Source organism: Plutella xylostella, chromosome 14 (genome assembly GCF_932276165.1).
Source record: "Plutella xylostella chromosome 14, ilPluXylo3.1, whole genome shotgun sequence".
In the NCBI taxonomy this organism is placed as follows: Eukaryota; Metazoa; Arthropoda; class Insecta; order Lepidoptera; family Plutellidae; genus Plutella; species Plutella xylostella.
The window spans coordinates 5,332,747-5,353,070 of record NC_063994.1 but is presented as its reverse complement, the minus strand read 5'-3'; the positions used below and the strand labels follow the sequence as shown (position 1 = coordinate 5,353,070).

Sequence of the window (20,324 nt, the reverse complement as noted above, 5' to 3'; positions counted from 1 at the left end):
TCCCCTCTGGTCACCCGGAGTGGTCTGTGCGGTGCCCCACCCCGCGGCGTTCTTGTTGTTGGCTCGGAGATGCGGGTAGGTGTGTTGAACGTTGTTGTAACGACTTCGTTACATACTGATAGCAAAATAAAACCAAAAATATAACTGCTTCTATTTTTTTCGAATTTTATACGCCCTTTTGCCATGGCGTAATTTACGAGTAACGGATGTTCTCAATTTAAGAGAGATGATACGCCTTTAAAGAAAATAACAATCTATTTAAGGAACTATTAAATACATGGTAAAGCTGTAAAAAACACAGAATAATTTATTAGAAACAATAAGAGTACAAAATAAAACAAGAATGACTGTTAAAACAAAATTAACTCTAAATTAAGTGAACATAAACACAAAAAACTCCTTATAGAAATTACATAGGGCTGAGGTTGGAACCTCGCAGAATGCAGGGGCTTTCCTTGATGAACTCTATCTTCAAAAAGAAGCCCCAAAGAAGGTGGACCTGGTGCAAGCCGGACTCAGTCTCGAAAAATGAAATCGATTTCATCATCATGACTGATAAAGAGGCATATATTCAGAGATATCTCAGAGATCAATCGGTTTAATCACCGTATACTCAGAGGAACTCTGAATATCGATCTAAAGCTTTAAGAACGGCGACTGATAAAACCCACCCTCTGACCAAGTCTCCGCCAGACCACTGCCGGGTCCGAATGGTTTCAGCTGGAGCTTAAACATTTATTTGACGTATTGGAAACTACTACAGACATTGAAGAATCCTGCAACGACGTGATCAATGCAATACAAAAAGATGGCAATAGGTTCTGTTCAATGTTACAAACGGGAAGGAAGTCTAAGCTTTCAGGCGAGACTCTTTGACTTAGGGAGACCAAACGGCTTGTGCTGGACCATTCCGTCAGAACTAGAGGCTCTCAACAAAATGACGGTGATTTGACACACTGCGGATTGAAGAAGCTATTAATGTCTTTGCTAAGCAACTTGAAGGGACCCTTATGACAAAATTGTCAACCAGCCGTAGCAAAATCGACGATTCTAAGCTATAGATACTCGCAGCGATCAAGGACTTCCATACCCGATTGTACGCTTTACATGCGAAACAGCCAGAACCCCAGATGTGTAGGTCTATTGTTTTTCATGAAAGGAGACAAATTGCTCTTAAAAACCTATAGACTGATCACACTCTTGACCACGTGAATAAGATGTTTATGTACATTTATAACAGTCATCACGAGACTTGATTTGATGAATTTCAGCCGCTGGAGCATGCCGGATTTCGTGGGGGCTACAGCACCGTCGACCACATACACACAGTTCGGCCGATTATACAGAAGAAGGAAGAATATAATCGGCCTTTGTGCCTAGCTTTCGTAGACTACGAAAATTTTTACTCCGCTGAGATCTGGGCTGTTCTGGCATCCTAGCAGATATTATTATGTCAAATAGATTGACGATACATCGAGGCGCTGAAGTGCCTAAGGACACTACGATTACTGTCCAAGTATAGAACCAGCCACAAGATTTATCCATAGGCAAAGGGGCGTGAGGGAGGAGGACGTAATTTCTCCGATATTGTTCCGTGATGCATTGGAAGATGTATTTAAAACTCTGGACTGAAAGGACTAGGCATCAATATCAACAGTGAAAACATATTGTCATTATATTTTGTTAGCAATATGCACATACGTCTATATGACATGGCGATAATTATTTGAATGCGCCCCATTGATGTTTATACGCCGTCTATACGCCTCTCTGACATGGCGAAATTATTTAAATGCGTCCTACTGTCGTTTGACACGACACAAAATTATTGTTACATCGTATACGCCTTTATGTTAGTTATTAATATCTCAAAATCTAGTTTACTGAAAATTTCAAAAAAATTACAGAACGTGTATTACTAGTATAGGAATCGATTGGCATGAAAAACGCAAAATAGATTTTTTGCGCATACGCCCCTCCGGCATGAAGCCCGCGATATGTGTAGGTAGGTACTAATCAATTGTTAACTTTGCTCATGGAAACTGAAAAATAATTCATACCTAAGAAACTAAAAGGCTCGCGCAGAACTAAGCAAAAGCATCTATTTCACTTGTTCATCACTCGGTCAGTAAGTTCTACTGTTACCTAGAAGGCATTCACTTTCTTCCGTTTGATACAGTCAACAAAATAAATTACTTTCTTTTGTTATCAATCAATCAATCAATCAATTTATTTTCAGATTATTAAATCCATACAATGTGTTAGTAACAATGTGTCCTTAGCCTATTTTAGTAAACAATATAGTCACAAAAAAAATATAATAATATATAAAGTAAAATAATAATGTTATGATATACTTAAATTGTTTCATCATTTCAAATATTGAATAGGTTAGGTTGCCTAACATGGCTTTTTGATGATAATGATTTTCTTGTATATTATATTATCTTGTACTGTCTTCGCGGTATAGTGACGGTCTATCTATCTATCCCTCTTCGATAACGGACCCACGTAGCGAGGGCAGGTTGGACATGAGCTACGATAGAAACCTTGATAGTAATGTCTATATCTCATGTTGCTGACCGTACAAACAGTGGCATGCTAGATGTCGTGACTCATAGATAAACATTAGTGGCTGTTATTTTAATTTGTCTTAAGAAATTTTCTACTGCATACAACATTGTGAAATATTTTATGTGAAACTTGTATAAAAATGCAGAAATAATTTATAAAAAGTACAGCTGAATTTTAATTAATAAATAAAGCTATTCATGATATTTGTTATTATATACTCGTAATCGAGAACAAAAGTAAGTAAACACCGCGTTGAATTCTTTTGTATGGAAGAATCGACCTTATATCAAATGTAGATAGTTTGGTAAATTATACTCCAACATAAAAGATGCGATGGATAGCCTGAGATAGACAGACAAATACGTCTCTATGTCTAATACCTTTATACACAGTAGGCCTAATTAACTATCATTTTCAATGCATTTTGAAAAGGATTTCGTAAGAACGACATGAAAGTAATTCTAAAACGTGAATATAAAATAAAGCATTTATGGAACGCTGTTTATAGGGTGAAAATGCTCTATAAAATTGTTTTCCCATATTTGAATGGAAAAATTTTATACAACCAAGTAATTAACATACTATGTGAGTACATAAGTATTACGAAACAAATTTAAGCGCATTACAAACCTTTTATTAGTATGATTTTCTTTCTTTTCGTTCGTCGCGCATGCGTAACCGCTTGAGAGTAAAGTAAGAAAGTACTTTCGATATCTTTCACGGGAACATTCAATATTGTATCATGTAGTTAGCACAGTAGCGATAGGTTCAGTACAGAGAAAGAGGTACGTAGTGGTACATACAAGCTATGCACACAAGTATGACATGTGTCCATTCAGTGTGGATAAAAAGTACTAAATTTTTATATTTAGATGATTAAAACTTATATACTAGCATCGGTCTTATCGCGATTATTTCAAGACAACCTGAAGGTGAAAGGATATTAATGATCAGAGAGAAGACAAGTGTACTAAATAATTTATAGTTTACTGTTTACCAAAGAAAATACATTTACCTTGAACTTGTATGGATTAAATTTACCATTTTATAAATCGAGTGTTTTATACTTTTTTGCATGATTATAAAGAAGTTACCTAGTTACTATACTTTTAAGAACTGTAGCGTAACGTAAGTAGATAGGTTACAATACAACTACACTACGTTTCCATTGTTTCCAAAAGATGTTAAAGATAAATAAATACATAGGTATAATACACTCACGGGCAGTGAAAAGTTACATTCAGAAAAGCCTAATCGCAAAAATCATTGACGTCTTCTGCAACATTTAACAGAGCATCAGGATATTAACAACTAAAAACATTAATATTAAGATCAAATTTTAAATGAAATATTTGAAAAATGGGGTCTTTTTGTATCCCCATTTTGCGGGTGGAACTATTTTACCCGTGTCTGTATTAAAAACAAAGTAGAGTCTATATATCGTTGAAATATTTCAGAATTATAAACATAATACTTAAGTGCATAATTTACACCTCTTAATTTAAAGTATACAGAGTAGCAGTTTAATTATATAATTGTGAATAATCTCTTATTTCTGTAAATGGGATGTTAAAAACTGGATTGTTGAACCTTGAGCATTCGACAAGTGACATTGTGTTGGAGACAGTGGATAAACTTTAATTTTATATGTTTTAAGATCTCCTTGACACAATTTGTTTTGAATATTCAAAACTATTTTTATTATTGAGGTATTTTTTATTAGGAGTCTATATTTAATGAGTTGATATCATAAAATTATACTTTTTAATGGCTGAGATAGATTTCACAGCAAAACAAGATAAAAAAAGAAATTGTTACATTAATTGTGTTTTATATTTATAACAGTATGAAAAAAAATTATAACATAAGTGATCTAACTGAATTTTTACTAAAATATAGTTAATGTAGGACATTGAACCTTTGAAAATCGACAGTAAGATGATTTGAAGATTATGAGGGATTGGAATTCACCTTTGGCTTTATGGAAAGTGGTTTAACTGGTTTTGATAGTTCCATAGGAAAGTACAGTAGGACATATAATAAGGTATATTCTATTATTTTTCATTGGTGATGCTCAAAAATATACAGTAATTGTTATGACTTATTGTTATGTTATTGTTTAATAGTGTTGTAGACCAGGACCCTCTTCCTTTCGATAATAAACTTTGAATACTGTAATTCTAATTAAATTAGACTAGGTATAAAAATTATAAGATAACTATAAGTAGTTGGTCAAACATTTGAGGTTTTCTATCACATAATGTAGAGTATGTGTATAAAAAACGGAAGAGTTCGTAGAAAGTAAATTAAATCATGATTAAGTTTAATTTATATTACGAACAAACATTATGAATATGAATAACACAAAACCAATTAAACATTAAATAAATGTACTTTATCAGAAGTTCTATATCAGAACTCACCTTAATAGGTATGTGTACCACATTGTTCGCGCAATGGAAACCCGCCACTTGGAGCCTACTATTTCTGAATGGAGTGATAGCCAGTCTGCCGAAGGTAGGCTGCAAGATAACACAGTCAGTGCCACTCGAGAAAAAAAAAACTGGCTCTGTTCTAGTGTGGCGCGAAAGTTAGAAAAGGTGTGTCGTTTAGAAAAAAGTGAACGTTGTGTTTGATTAGTGAGATTATTTTATATTTTTTTAGTGTAGGTACTGTTGTGGGTTTCTGTGGCTGTTTTGTGGACAAAATATAAGGTGAGTTATTTTTACAATGAACTAATATGCTATTTATAATATTTCAATAAATTAATATGCTACAATGGGTTACTGTGATTCGTGATTAACTTAAAACATAAAAAGAAGGAACCTTAAATATTTTATAAAACCTTTAATATAGAGTCTATATTAAATAGAATGACAAATTACGATTTTATAAACATACGTAATTTTATGTTAAGTATAGTTGTGGTGGTAGGATTTTTTATTTTATTTACCTACATTACCTAAAATTTTACGTTAATTCTTAGATTTAAAAATACTTGAAAAGTTTTGTATTTTGTACGAGCATAAGTAATATTATTAATTTCGTTTAAATGAAAAGGAACTACATGACTAAGAACGTTTTTTAAACAGACCGTAATTTAATGCGTGCCAGTGCGTATTTTTTTATTTATTTGCAATTTTTTCACTGCATACAAAATTTCTAGACGTAAGATGATGCAAAATTATAAACATAAACATATCTTTATTGTAATAAGTAAAAACATACAAGGTGGGGTAGCCCTGGTTCCTAAACTAGGGTGTATAAGAAGGACGTTCAAAATAAAATAAGCCTTAGCAAACACATAATGTCAAGCAATACATACTTAGGCGTTAAACCTTATAATTAGTTTATCTGAAGTAAATATTAGCCAGATCTGATGTAAGTCCAATATTACGAGTCCTCTTTGATGGTTTAATGTCAATACTTCGGCTTTATCACGTAATACAGAGGTACCAGTTATTTTCATTGCCAATGTCAGAATATTGCCAGAATTGGCCAACCAAGTGGGCGGTACGGCAACTCATGAACACTTTCTTTTATGAGATGATCATTAAAAATGGTTGCTAAATGCTCAAGTTCAGGGTTAATATTTATTACAATTTGGTACCAAAATGTATTTTGATATTAACGAAAAGTATACTTTTACATATAAGATAGGATAACGTTTATTGACTGATCCATAGCGATATTAGTACTAGAGTAATAGTAATAGTAATAGTAATAGACCTATATCTATATCGACCTAAATGGGTCACCATGCTAGGATAGCAGACAAATTTTATGTGCATGTAGGTTATTTTTTTCATCTCATTTAAGTAGGACGTTACCTACTCGTTAAACCGGTCTTGTCGGAATAGCCAAACCCAAACCTAGGTTCACAAAATCAGCGGATGGAAACAATCTTTCTAACGAGTTTTTTAAATGTAGGTCAATGCGTGATGCTTACGGTACTCTGGCAATTATTTTAGCTTATTATTTATGTAGTTTTTGGTGACTCATCTCTATATTGAATATACTTACTTAGTATTTGATTATATGACTATAATATTAATCGATTTTTACTTAACTACATACCTAAATTATAACAAAAACAAACAGTTTTTTAGTCCAAAATACCACCCCAATAAACTTCCGACGCAAATGTACCCATAACACTGTCAGCATACCACGCTGCACAGCTAGGAATAAGCTCTGCATCATATGTGTCCCCCGAAACGATATACTGGACCACTACTCCTCAAACGTCTGCCCTCTCCTCTTCAATTCATCATCATCATCAGCATATATCAACCCACTGCAGGCTATAGGCCTCCTCCATGTTATGCCAAGTCCAATGGTCCTGTGCTATACTTATTCAGTATGGTCCAGTTACTCTCCTAATCTCATCGGACCAACGGGTCTTCAATTGGTCATTATTTTTTAAATAAACTACTACTGTTTTGTTGTTGTACAGGTGTAATCATGAGGTGTGGTGTGGCCGCGGCGAAGTGGCCCCTGCGGCTGACGCGGCCGCTGTCCACCGCGACTCCACGATGCCAGGCCTCTGAGGGCGCCCGGGAGATCGGTGAGTACCCTGGTGACTCATCATCATCAGCCTATAGCAGTCCACTGCTGGACGTAGGCCTCTCCCAAAGCATGGATCAGGATGCGATCTATAGCTTTCCGCTGTCCCTGGTGACTATGTTTTGTTATTAAAATTCTTTCACCATGGTAATGCCACGATACACAGCGATGTGGATAGGGCAGCAGCGCTCCGAAAGTTCACCAGAAGTAAGGGCAATTAGACCTTCAGGATTTTTTTATTTTTTTTTTATACCTGATAGGGTATTTATACTGCATGCAGAAAAATGATTTTAACTTGCAACTTATACATGAGTTGAGCTGAGTTAATAAAATAGTACCTTAATTTTGTAGTTAGAAAATACACACCGCTATGTCAAGCCTTTTAAAAAAGAGTTATTTAAAAAAAAAACAGTCCTGAAGACCTACGCTATATTATGTAAATGTAAACAGAATACTGATATACTTATCGATATATATTTTCTACTTATCGACAAACAAAAAAATTACAAAATCTTAATCAATTCTACGTATTGTCAATGTATGTAAAAGTTTTGTTTGTTCAAAACTGTCCAGTTTAGTCACAGTTTTGGTATGTATTTACCTTTCTTATGAGTAATTTCCGTCCACTTTCCAAGTTACAAAACAATTTGAAGAAAAATTAAAGCAGCTGTTTCTTTTGTGTTTGAATACATTTTGTGAAATCTATGTAAGCATTTAACTCTTGGTTAAATTCTTAAATCGACCTACTTGCTGCTACTGTGCAGGTTTTGTGCAAATCATATTTTATTATAACGTGACGAGTATGGTATGTTAATTTTGCACACTGTACAAACAAATCTTTCCGTTTTACGTACGTAACGTAGGATTATGTCATTGATTCAAAGGGTGACTGATGAATCATTTTGACCTTCACACAAAAATGATTGTCATCAGCTAATTTAATAATCGTCGAATGTCGGACATAACTCTATTTTATATTAAGTATTTATTTCGACCACTTATACAACATAATCTCCAAGCTTGGAATCATCAATCGGAGATATTATTCCGCTGCCCATCTTTTAATACAGTTGCCTACTGGCAATCAAATGACGTCGATCTTAAAAAGCCTGCCATAACAGTCTTCACCACCCCAACAGCCGCAAAACCCCCCGTCCCGCGGCCCCAGTCCTGCCCCGTGCACTCCACGCGCGCCCGCTCCACCACGGTCCTGCCGCGGGTGCTCCAGGGGACCTACGAGGAGGCGCGGCCCGCAGGCGTGAAGAGTTGGGAAGAGGTGCCCGGGCCCGCGCCGCTGCCGCTGCTTGGGAACACCTGGCGGTTTATACCTTATATTGGTGAGTTGGGTGGCGAGTTTTTGTTTGTATTGTTGTTATCCACTCACGAGCAATGACAAAGTTCCAGTGACATAATATTTGGAAGGTGGATTTTTTCAGTGCCCGAGAGTGAATTATTTAATTTTCACATGACTGTGTCTATCTATAATACTACCTCAGTGAAATTGAACACCATCATAAGAATTAGATAGATATATTTTGGAGATCTGATCAAGTTTTATAGAGAAAGTTTGGGTCTAGGCTGAAATTCGGAAAGTAAAATTATGTAACATACTAATGCAGTTGTGCTCCAACTGAGATACTCTCTTAAATGAAAAAGTGTAATAAAGCAACTACGTAATATTTGTTTACAAACAGAAACTCGTAAAACTGTAGTGTAGTAGCTATAAACGCAGTTATAGTAGTCAAGTGAATACAAATATCAAACGTTGAACTTTGCGATAAATTCGCCCGTCTCTTTGTAAATGCCGTCTGCCAGTCGTGACTTCCATACTAACCACTAATACAGCTAACCAAACGTAGAAGAGACACTAGAACTATTCATTATTTTATATGTACCTAAATGGTGTTACCCAAATTCAAAATGGTACGACATAGAAAGAAAGATTCGGAAGAATTACTGAAATCTATTAAAATGTCCTATGAATGTAAATTAAGAACAAAATTCACTACTCTGGGTATTCACCACTCTAGATTATGTACATAAGTAGGTACCGACATTATGTAAAATATATCCCAAGCATATTATGGGTTTGTCCCAAAATTACGTTACTATAGAGCACCTTACCTGTACCAAAACACCACAGAATCAAAATTTCATGCTAGCTTCACGCGCAGAATTACGATGTTGCCTAAATTCCAGCCACAGCATCAATTATGGCTGCAACGGCAATTTAATATAATAATACAATGCACACACGTGACGGTGGAATATAATTATGGTGTCAAGGACACTTGATGGCATCGCGAACTGCTGATTGATATAATTCGTTTCTTGAATCTTCTTCGCAATGTAGGCGCGGTCTCCAGACTTTTACGTTGCTCTTTTGTCATGCAGTACATCAGTCTCCTTTTATGCATAAATATATTCTTGAGTCCGCTTTTAGCTGCTAATGGGTGTGTTTATTACAAATAATATTATGAGCAGACTAAGGGCGCCTTCAAATTAGTCGCTAAGTGTCGCGCGGCTGCAGCGCTGCTGCGGCGCTGCAGTCGCGCATCTTTTAAATTACAAAATTTATATGGATTTTGACAGCAGCGCGGCTGCAGCGCTGCAGCCGCGCGACAATTAGCGACTAATTTGAAGGCGCCCTAAATAAGTTAGCATTATTTACAAAAAAAACATTGTTTCACTTTCACTTTCGTAAACTATTCGTTATTTTTTATCTATAAGATAAAAGTTTATTCAACTTTCAAAGAGTCTTCATCAAAATCGGTAATCAATTAAATTATTAAGACTGTCCGATGGCCACTGCAGCTATAAAAGCAGCCTCGTCACCTTGTCCTGTCAGAATTTTCGTCACAATGTCACATTAACCATTCTTACGTCGGTGGACCATCAGGGCCCTCGGGTTTCGCAATAACACGCCTCATCAAATACATAATGAATGATAACATAATAATATTATAATACAAGTGTGTATTACTTGACACACCTTATTTTATGCCGATATAAATGTAGAGGTATAGCCACAACAATAATGTTAAGGTCAGTATTCAATTGGTTTCAAATGCATAAGAATATTTGCCAATACATTTTATTATGATGGTGTTTGTATACGACCATAATGGCTCATTTTAAAGATGCGTGAAAATGTTAAAATAACATAATAGACACGAGTAAGTGCTGTTGTTAATTTTATTACTTTTGTTCAAAACGTATTTTGTAATATGTTTAGGATATTGAAAACATACGGAAACCTTTTCAAGATTAACTAATATGTATGTACAAAAGAAGCTATAACATAATAATCTGATAATACAAATTTTTACTCAATCGGTATAATAGAGTTGAGTAGATTACAGAAAAATGTAGTAATTTTATTGTTCTGATCTAATAGTTAACTGGGCTATGGAAGCGGGCTATGGCGATAGAACACATGTTGTATTACATTATCCCTTTGCTGTTACATAACTAATTGTACATAGATATTCTATGAAAACGCAATTGCTCATAACCTACCAACACCGTAGTCAGATTTTAGTTATAAATGTTTAAATAACAATAATGTCATTATTTGAAAATCCCATATTTTGTGTATAGCATTACAAAGATAAAAATCTAATCTACTTAAATTAATGCGATCCGAATAAAACCAACTCAATCATTGTTACTACAACTACAAAGTACAAAACAGAATTATAGTTAACCACTCAAGTGCACTTAGTAAGACTGCAAGTGGAAACTTAATACAAATTAAAAGCAATTGCGTAAATGATTGAAATGGAAAACGCGCGTTCCGCTGCGCTGCGCAGGCGCATGCGAGCACGCCAGCGACGACATATCAGACTGATTTCAAAGCAATCGATTAAAATTGCACATCTTACCTATATGAACCATCAAAATGAATTAAGGTAGTTTCCCCAAGGGCCTGACAGTATATTTTTCAACAATGTACACACATAACACAGTTGAAAAAGTGGTATACTAAACCACTTTCGGTTCGACGGCGACTCTGGGCGTCATTTTGAACAACTTTTGTTCTACGACTTTTGGAAATGAATATATGTCAATATGGTTAAAAAATGCTTATAGTCTAGTAAAATTAAGTAAGCGCAGTTAGCTATAGGTATAACATAACAATAATTACAGATCGAGGCTTGTAGCGTGATCAAAGAAACGTGGTTTTAAAACTGTTTGCTTAACAAGTAATAAAGATCAGCAGAAGTCATAAAGTGAATTTATTAATTGGTTAATAACTAATTAATATAAATCATATTGGCAACAGGAGAGCCGACTAGTTTCCACTGCAGTAGTGCGGTTGTTGCAACTTTAGTTACAACTGGAAAATTAGCATGCTGTGGCCATACTACAACGAAAATTATTATAAATTGTTTGAAGTAAATATAAATAATTGCTTGCGACGTGATCCCCAAATATTTTTTATTTGATTTTATTTTATTTTTATAGGATAACTTAACTATATAACAAGAATACATTAATTAAGACTAAATATGAAATACGTTTAACAAGTTTTCACCTATATATCATGTATGTATAGTTAGAACCAAGTAACTGCTACCGTTAATACAATTTTCTCTGTACGGTTAATAAAATAGATACATAAGCTCCCCGCTGCAAACACTTTCATAATAAAAAATCATGAACATACCAACATAAATGATGCTTTTTCTGGTGCCTAGACAACAAAACAAAAACAGAGAGCCGCAATTGAACAAAAATTTAGCAACCCGTACTTAGCTTACATATAAAATCGATTACCATTTAGTTAGATAAAAATAATTATTCCACCAGATTCGCAACTTCACCAGCTAATGAACAGCAAAAAACAAACCGTCCCAATTACCGTGGAAGCATGGTCACCGTAAGGTGCAACAACCCTGACACAAATAAAGCAGTTTCCCTTTCACTCGGCAAAAAAGGCATTTCCGCCTCTTTACTGAAGCGGGTAATCGGTACATTATGTAACTTTAGCAATACTGACCGTCGTGTCTTTGATCTGGATTTGGGGAAATTCTAATTATCATCATCATCTGCCTTCCTTTCTTTTGTGTTCGCCAAGTTTTTGGTCTAGTGCCGCTCTTGTCCATAGATATATTTGATTGTTAAAAATAGAGTTTTTGAGAACTTAGGACAGTGCCCTTAAATATTCTTAGTATATGAAGGAAAACCTATGCTTAGCTTAGTAAGTACTACAAGGTACATGTAAGTACCTAGGGAAATTGTGCTCATTTTAAAAGGGCGAAGTGGTTTGCAACCTATCACGTGAGTAGAAATAACCTATACATAATACTCGTATGGCTCGATTCAGCATATCTCTGTAAAAACAATAATCCACAGACATACAAAATAAAGTAAGTGCTTATATTCAGTGAGGTCTAAATTTAAATACTTATTTCTAGAAAAGTAGAGCACCATTAAGATTTAAAATATTCTTAACGGTACACAGGTAGTAGGTAGTTTATTTTTATTTGATGTCAGTGGCATCCACAATGCTGCGGCTAATGATAATGACCCGAGTTTTCTACGATTTCCCGGTAACACTAGAAAGTTCTATTAAAGTCCAACGTTGATTGTGCTTCTGACGAGTTTGTGTAGTATGTGTGTTGCAGTCAAAGTTCAGAGAAATATCTACCTACCTACTTGAGATATAGCTAGGAAAATAATGATGTACTTAATATTTTCCAGAAATAAAATATTGATATTTTGATTTAGATCATCTTTAGTTATAAATTAAGTAAATGCCTTTACTACATAATAATATACATTTTAATTATGTGAGACATACCAAATAATAATCCACCGATATACAGTCATGATGTTGCAAAATTGGCGTACACAACACTCTAAGAGACATTCTTAGCGATTTTTCAAAAAGTGTAAAACTAAAGCTTTTTAGAATGACCTCTGGAGTCACCCCCTTTCGTCTTAGTATACCCTTTTTGCTAGGTACATATGTATATACAACAATATTGTTGTATGTATACTTTATCTAAGTTATCCTTCACACGTTAACTATGTTGGCATAATTATAAAATAAATACTTAGGTACATGTAGTATTTATCTGTAATTAGTTGAACTATTAAGACGAATATTTACTGACTACAGAGTATATTCACACACAACACTACATTACTTTAGAAGCGATTAAAATAAATACTCGAATTTCTAAGTCATCAGTGTTTTATTATGTTAAGCCTAAAGTTAGGAGATTTACATGATTTTTTTTTGTTAGGTATTGATTGATACTTTAATTACGTTACATACTTTAAATGCATGTGATTTTTTAATACGGTCTACTTAATTTATTCATAATTGTAAATTATTTTTTACTATGTAACACCATTATTATTTTTACGGCTTATCGGGCTTATGATCGCTGAAACTTATTCTTAATTTCGGAAATTCGTGCAAAATCTAGTCACTAATAAACGAATTGACTGAGGAATTAACATAAAATTCCACTTTCTAATAAAACCATATTTAGCCTTGATAGTTTTGGCGAGACCAGTCTAGTCTAGTGAAAGATCAGAATCACTCAACAGTAAATCATAGGCGTAGACGTGGTTCCCACAGTATCAGCTATCTAGAGAGTGTAGATACAAGATACTCTACCTTCTCAAATGGTAGTACAGTCAGATGGAAATGTTATTAAAACTTTAGAACAAAGGTTATTCAGAACATATTTTACCTACGTTGTTTAAAATACTTACTCATATCATTGGTGAATTATCAAGCCATTATTTTATTATTATTATTTCACGTCTTCGACTATAAAAGAGTCTGTCTCTCGTGAAAGTAGAATGGAATTCAATTTGAATTTCTATTTTTAATGAATTTGCATAAGTTGCGACTAGGTATGTAGGTTTCATTTTTAAAAATTAGTTGTTGGCCTAGTGGCAAAATAAATGTTATTGTGGGGAAGGAACGAATAACAATACCCGAGGAAGAGAGTTTTGACAACTCCAATACACCATATCCTTTCTTAGGATTTTTTAAATATTATTTTACTATGAGTGAAACTTAGGCACGTGATAAATAACAACTTAGAATAAAAATTGTTGCCTCCTTTGAGCTCCTACAATTATACCACTTTTACAACGTATACCTCAACCTCTCTAAACCTCTCAACTAAATCACCGTATCTTCCATCCGCAGGCGGCTACTCAGTGCAGCACATCGACAAGGTCTGCCTGTCAGTGCGCGCGCAGTACGGGCGCTGCGTCAAGATGGCGGCGCTGCTGGGCCGCCCCGACATGTTGTTCGTGTTCGACGCTGCCGAGGTCGAGCGCGTCTTCCGCGGAGAAGATGCGGCTCCTCATAGGTAGGTTGGAAGATCTAGAATGTTCCTCCAAAGCTTCTAGAAGCGTCTTGTCACAGCTACATATACCGCTCAGTTCTGCAAGCGCACTAGCTGGCACCAGGTGTCTATCAGTGCGTGCACAATACGGGCGCTGCGTCAAGATGTCGGCGCTGGATCTAGAATGTTCTTCTGAAGCTTCTAGAAGAGAGCGACAAAAGTCTTGTCGTAGCTATACCTAAATCGTTCGCTTCTGGATGCGTAGCAAATACTTCATTTGGTTACCTGTCTCCCTCGCTCGCATCCTGCTACATTAGGAGCTATATCACAGTTAAGCACACCAGCAATCTGCTTCTAGAAGCTTCGGAAGAGCGTCTTGTCGCAGCATCCTATTCCGTTCGCTTTTGCAAGCATAGCGTTCTCTCTCGCTCGCATCGTGCTTCTTCAGGAGCTTTGTCACAGTTTAGCACACCAGCAGTCTGCTATAGAACCAGTAGATCTACACTTGTTTGCACCAGGTGTGTCAGTGCGCGTGCAGTACGGCCTTCGAGTTTCTTCTTTAGGTTACCTTTCGCTCGTATCGCGTGGCTTTGAATGCCAGCTTTTATAACAGTATAGAACTCCAGCAGTCTGCTATAGAACCAGTAGTCCTACACCAGCTGGCCCCAGGTGTGTGTCGGCGCGGGTACAGGGCTGCGTCAAGATGGCGGCGCTGCTGGGCCGCCTCGACATGCTGTTCGTGTTCGACGCCGCCGAGGTCGAGCGCGTCTTCCGCGGAGAAGACGCCGCTTCTCACAGGTAGGTGGAAGACGCGCTTCTAGAAGCTTCGGAAGAGCTTCTTGTCACAGCTTCTTATTCCGTTCACTTCTGCAAGCGTAGCGTTCTCTCTCGCTCTCATCGTGCTTCTTCGGGAGCGTTGTCACAGTTTAGCACACCAGCAGTCTGCTATAGAACCAGTAGTCCTACACTAGCTGGCCCCAGGTGTGTGTCGGTGCGCGCGCCGTAGTGGTAGACTTGCGGAGTTTAAAACCTTTCTAGCCCTTTTAATAGTGGCGAATAATTTTGTACAATCTCCCCTTCCTAATTTTTCATAGGTATATTTTCTTATATCTAATAAAATCTTGGGTATTGAGGTTGAGGTATTTACTTATCTACCTATTATAATATGTTTTTGGAAAATAAACGAAATAATAATAATAATACTTCTCATTTCAGACCATCCATGCCATCGTTAAACTACTACAAACACACATTGAGGAAAGACTTTTTCGGCGCCGAAGAAAATTGCGCAGGAGTCATTGCTTGGTATGTACCTATAATTTGTTTGCCACAAAACTTTAGGTTAGCTAAAAAGCTATTGGAGCGCCTCTCCCAAACAACGTCACAACACTGTGGTCTTGAGCTCTCATGCTAACGGCGTCTGACGCTATCTCCTACAGTGGTGCTATACCTCAACGGTTAGAGAACTAGTGAGTAGACCTTTAATACTTGTTGTCTGAAATACATGTAAACTCAAGATATGACCTTATCGAGCAGTGGTCACATATCACTCACACTAAATCCAACGCTGGCATTCTACCTCTACATTTCCATCTCTTCCAGCCATCTATCACCTACCTTCTAAGTTCTCCTGAGCTATGAACTTATTGATCAATGTCACTTACACTGTATCCAACGCTGGCATTCCACCTCCACATCTCCCTCTCTTCCAGCCACGGCGAGCAGTGGGCGGCGTTCCGTGCGAAGGTGTCGCGAGTGGCACTTAGCACCAGTGCGGCCGCGCAGTACACCGAGCCCGTCAGCCAGGTCGCTGACGCTTTTGTTGACAGGTGAGAATACTTGGACTGTAGAGCTCTTAGTGCTTAGGAGTTATGGGCAAAATATCCAAATTTATAACAATAAAACGTGTCCATTCATTTTTTTTAAGATTACCATTTTTAGAGGAAATTAACAAAACCAAATTGGTTCTTTCAGTCTAGGTTCTAGGCCGAAAAGGTAAAAAGCTAGTTATTGCGATGCCCTTCTGCATAGCTATACTAATTATGTACATGATTTTCAGAGTGCGAGAGATCAGAGACGAAAAAAACGAAACCCCGGCAGACTTTCTAAATGAAGTTCACAAATGGTCACTGGAATGTAAGTAAAATATTTTCATTATCATACATAAGCACATTGGATCATGGAAGAAAAACAAAATGGCGGCCATCTCCGTATGATGCATTCATGAACGACAAATAAGAGAAGATTCTGTTCGTTTCCTTGCTTTCATAGACGAATAGCGACCGAGCTTCATAGCGCGAACCAATAGCATCGCGTCATTTTGACACATTCCTTCCGCGCTTCACCCCACACCTCCAATGGATTCGACCCGTCTTCTCGGTCGAGTTACAAAATAAAAGCTATAGTTATAAACTTTTCTATTCCCAGCTCTCGGTCTAATAGCCCTCGACACGCGTCTCGGCTGCTTCCAAGCGTCGGAAGGGTCCGAGAGCCAACAACTCATAGACGCCGTCAACACATTCTTCCTCTGTGTGGGAGAGCTGGAACTAAGGGCGCCGTGGTGGCGGATATATCCTACTAGGATGTTCAAACGATATGTGGCTGCTTTGGACACGATTCTAAGGTAAGGGTTTATGGAAATGGAGGATACTTCTTAGAGGTATAATAGTAGATATTCTTTCTACGGGACGCTGGGTGATCTAGGTGTTAGTCCGTGGACCAGAAAATTCGTCAGTTTCCGAAGTTTTTCAGATTGCATTAAGTATTATATTGCTTCAGCTATACTATACTTTTAATAAATATAAGCCAATGCTCTTACAGTTTCCTAACCGTAAAGTCTTCTTACCCCAGTGTATCCTATCGGTACATCAAAACAAAAGAAACTCAGCCATGCGCTTGATATTTAAAGTATCTCTTCTTAAAACGAACGCATGATGTTTCATGAAAAATAGTGATGGAACCAGCTTTTCATATCGTCAGTCTTTTGTCAAAAGGCTTTTACAGCACGGTTTATAAACCTAATCTCCTTTTCCATCCCCAGCGTAACTCTCCGTCACGTGGAGCTCGCGCTGTCGTCATCATCATCATCAGCAGAGAGTCGCTCGCTGCTGCAGGACCTGGTGGCGGCGGCGGGCGCGCGCGTGGCCGCCGTGGCCGCGCTCGACATGTTCCTAGTGGGCATCGACACGGTATGACATCTATTACAGTATGTATGATACATTATAGCTGCTATGGAATATTGAGGTCTTTGGAAATCCAATTCCATAAGACAATGAGAAAAGTGTAGGGCCCAAGATACTTCCTTGGGGTACACCATAGGAGATTGATTTGTTCCTACTATCCACTGACACGGCAAGTATGTACCTAGTTCACTCCGTTACGTAGAGCTTGCGCTGTCGTCATCATCATCATCAGCAGAGAGTCGCTCGTTGCTGCAGGACCTGGTGGCGGCGGCGGGCGCGCGCGTGGGTGCCGTGGCCGCGCTCGACATGTTCCTCGTGGGCATCGACACGGTATGATGTGAAGGAAATTTATGATTAAACACGTATTATGCGTTGGAGTCCTTAGAGTTGCAAAAGACGTGAGTGGAATACGTCAAGACAAACTAACTCGGTAAATGTAGCGGTAATGATCCTACGACCGCTCCTGCTTTCCTTCAGATAATGGGGAAAAGTGAAGGGCTTAAGCTTAAGACACTTCCTTGGGGTACTCTATAGGAAATAGAACGTTTTGTGCAAAAAAAATAAAAAATACCTATTGCCATTCAGTCATCTCTCATGTATTACACGTAAGCCTGAGCCACCTAAAAGCTTCCAATGTATCCACAATTATTTGAAAGATATTCATATTTTCAGACGTCAAACGCAGTGGCATCAATCCTATACCAGCTGTCCCTACGGCCTGAAGTCCAAGAGAAGATCCACCAAGAAGTGACGAAGGTGCTGCAAGGACGAGAGATGAAACCAGGAGACTTGAACCAGATGCCTTACTTGAAGGCCTGCGTCAAGGAAGTTATGAGGTGAGAAAGATACCCACTTCTACCTTACCGATGTTTGATAATGATATTTTAAAAACAAGCTGTCGTAGTTATCTTGGTGATAAGTAAAACTGTGGTTTTTCAGGATGTACCCAGTCGTCATCGGTAATGGCCGACAGTTGACCAAAGATACAGTTATTTGCGGATACAACATACCTAAAGGGGTGAGTTTGGTTACTTTATCACTACCTAAGTAGATAACAATTATCCAACGTATTGTATAAATAGGTACATTATGGTAAAAGATACTTTACTTAGTACCAGTCAACCATATTTTTATCAAATCACATATTGCGATGTTGCAATCGTAAGCTAAGCTGTCTCCGCGGCACGGGTTATGGATGTTTATAAACTCGTTTAATGCGCGCTCAATCACATCGCCGTATTTATCTGGAATCGTAATAAAGTTACTTTTATCTACTCTGATATTGCACCCGTGCCGCTGCACGAGTCACATTATAATTTAACTATCGTTATCCTACATCTATCTACTTTATAAGCTATTTCAATTTTCCCCTCCGCAGACCCAAGTGATATTCCAGCACTACGTAATGGGCAACAGCGACGACTATTTCACCTCTTCCTCTCAGTTCCGGCCGGAGCGGTGGCTGCAGCGGGGGCCCACGGACCGGCACCACCCCTTCGCGTCGCTGCCCTTCGGATATGGGAAGCGAATGTGTTTAGGCAGGCGGTTCGCTGAGCTGGAGATACATACTGTTATTTGTAAGGTGAGAGCAGTAGGTTTATCATATCACCACCGAGCATTAGCAATAAACAATCAGCTTGCTTGCCAAATCTACCGTAACTTGTATGGATCTCACGGATGTTTGACAGGCGAGCTATGCTGCTTGTCATCAACATCATCAGCTATCCTTACATTGTTTCTATCCTGTAAATACGTATTTCGATCTAAATGGGATTGGCCACCAAAAAATTTTTTGTCCCTAGTAGTCCCTACTCTACCGGTCCTGATATTCGATTGCGTGGCCAATATGTTTTTATTTTGAGACGAAATTGTACCCTACGGCCACACGGTATATTCTAAAACGACTATAATTTCCAGATGGTGCAAGCGTTCCGTATGGAGTACCAGCACGAACCGCTGGACTACCACGTGCACCCCATGTACACGCCCAACGGACCCCTCCGACTCAAGATGATTGAACGATAGAGGTCAAGAAGGATACCTAGCTATAAGTACTCATAGGTGACCATAATGGAGGTACCTTTATTCAATAAAAATAGATGTAGTGGTTAGTGACCCTATTGACCCGACTGATTCCCGGTCGGATCAGATATTTGAATATTTGTTTAAAGACAGATATTTGTAGTCGGGTCGGGTCTTGGGTGTTAATAATTATTTTCTTCAAGTGGTAGCCCTAAATTAATGAATAAGACACGATACTTTAAATATTAGTTGCCATTGGTTTCAGCAAAGCTAGCGTTGTATGACTTTATGAGTGATGAAGGTATATAATATTTGTTTTTGTTATCTAGACCATAAGTTATTCAACGTAATAATCTTTATTGTGCGGAATGCAACCTTAAAAGTTTAACTAGGCAACGTAGATGATGTACTTTACTTGTAGAGAGTACTTAGTTCTGGTAGAGTCTTCGCTAGTTGCATCCAAGAACTTTTTGTAAAAGTCCTGACTGCATAGCAGTCTGTGCAGTGAGTGAATATTTGCGGAATGATATATCGTAGGCGTTTGTTATATTGCAAAATGCTAAGGATAGTTTTTATTTAATTTTAAATTTTACTTTCAAGGACGAAAATGTGTTGAATGTATTATAGTTGAATGTAAGTACTGATACATAAAGAATATTTT

At 37.4% G+C, this 20,324-nt stretch overlaps 1 protein-coding gene across 1 annotated transcript; it reads left to right on the top strand.

Annotated features, from left to right (window-relative positions):
• Positions 1-7,034: 7,034 nt before the first annotated feature.
• LOC105398236 (probable cytochrome P450 49a1) lies at positions 7,035-20,305 on the top strand. The gene is made up of 12 exons (XM_048625486.1): positions 7,035-7,141; positions 8,280-8,477; positions 14,318-14,483; positions 15,675-15,764; positions 16,172-16,288; positions 16,519-16,595; positions 16,887-17,082; positions 17,500-17,647; positions 18,314-18,477; positions 18,581-18,659; positions 19,020-19,223; positions 19,559-20,305. The coding sequence occupies exons 1-12, from the start codon at positions 7,039-7,041 to the stop codon at positions 19,664-19,666; spliced, it is 1,650 nt and encodes a 549-aa protein (XP_048481443.1). The 5' UTR covers positions 7,035-7,038; the 3' UTR covers positions 19,667-20,305.
• The last annotated feature ends 19 nt before the right edge of the window (positions 20,306-20,324 follow it).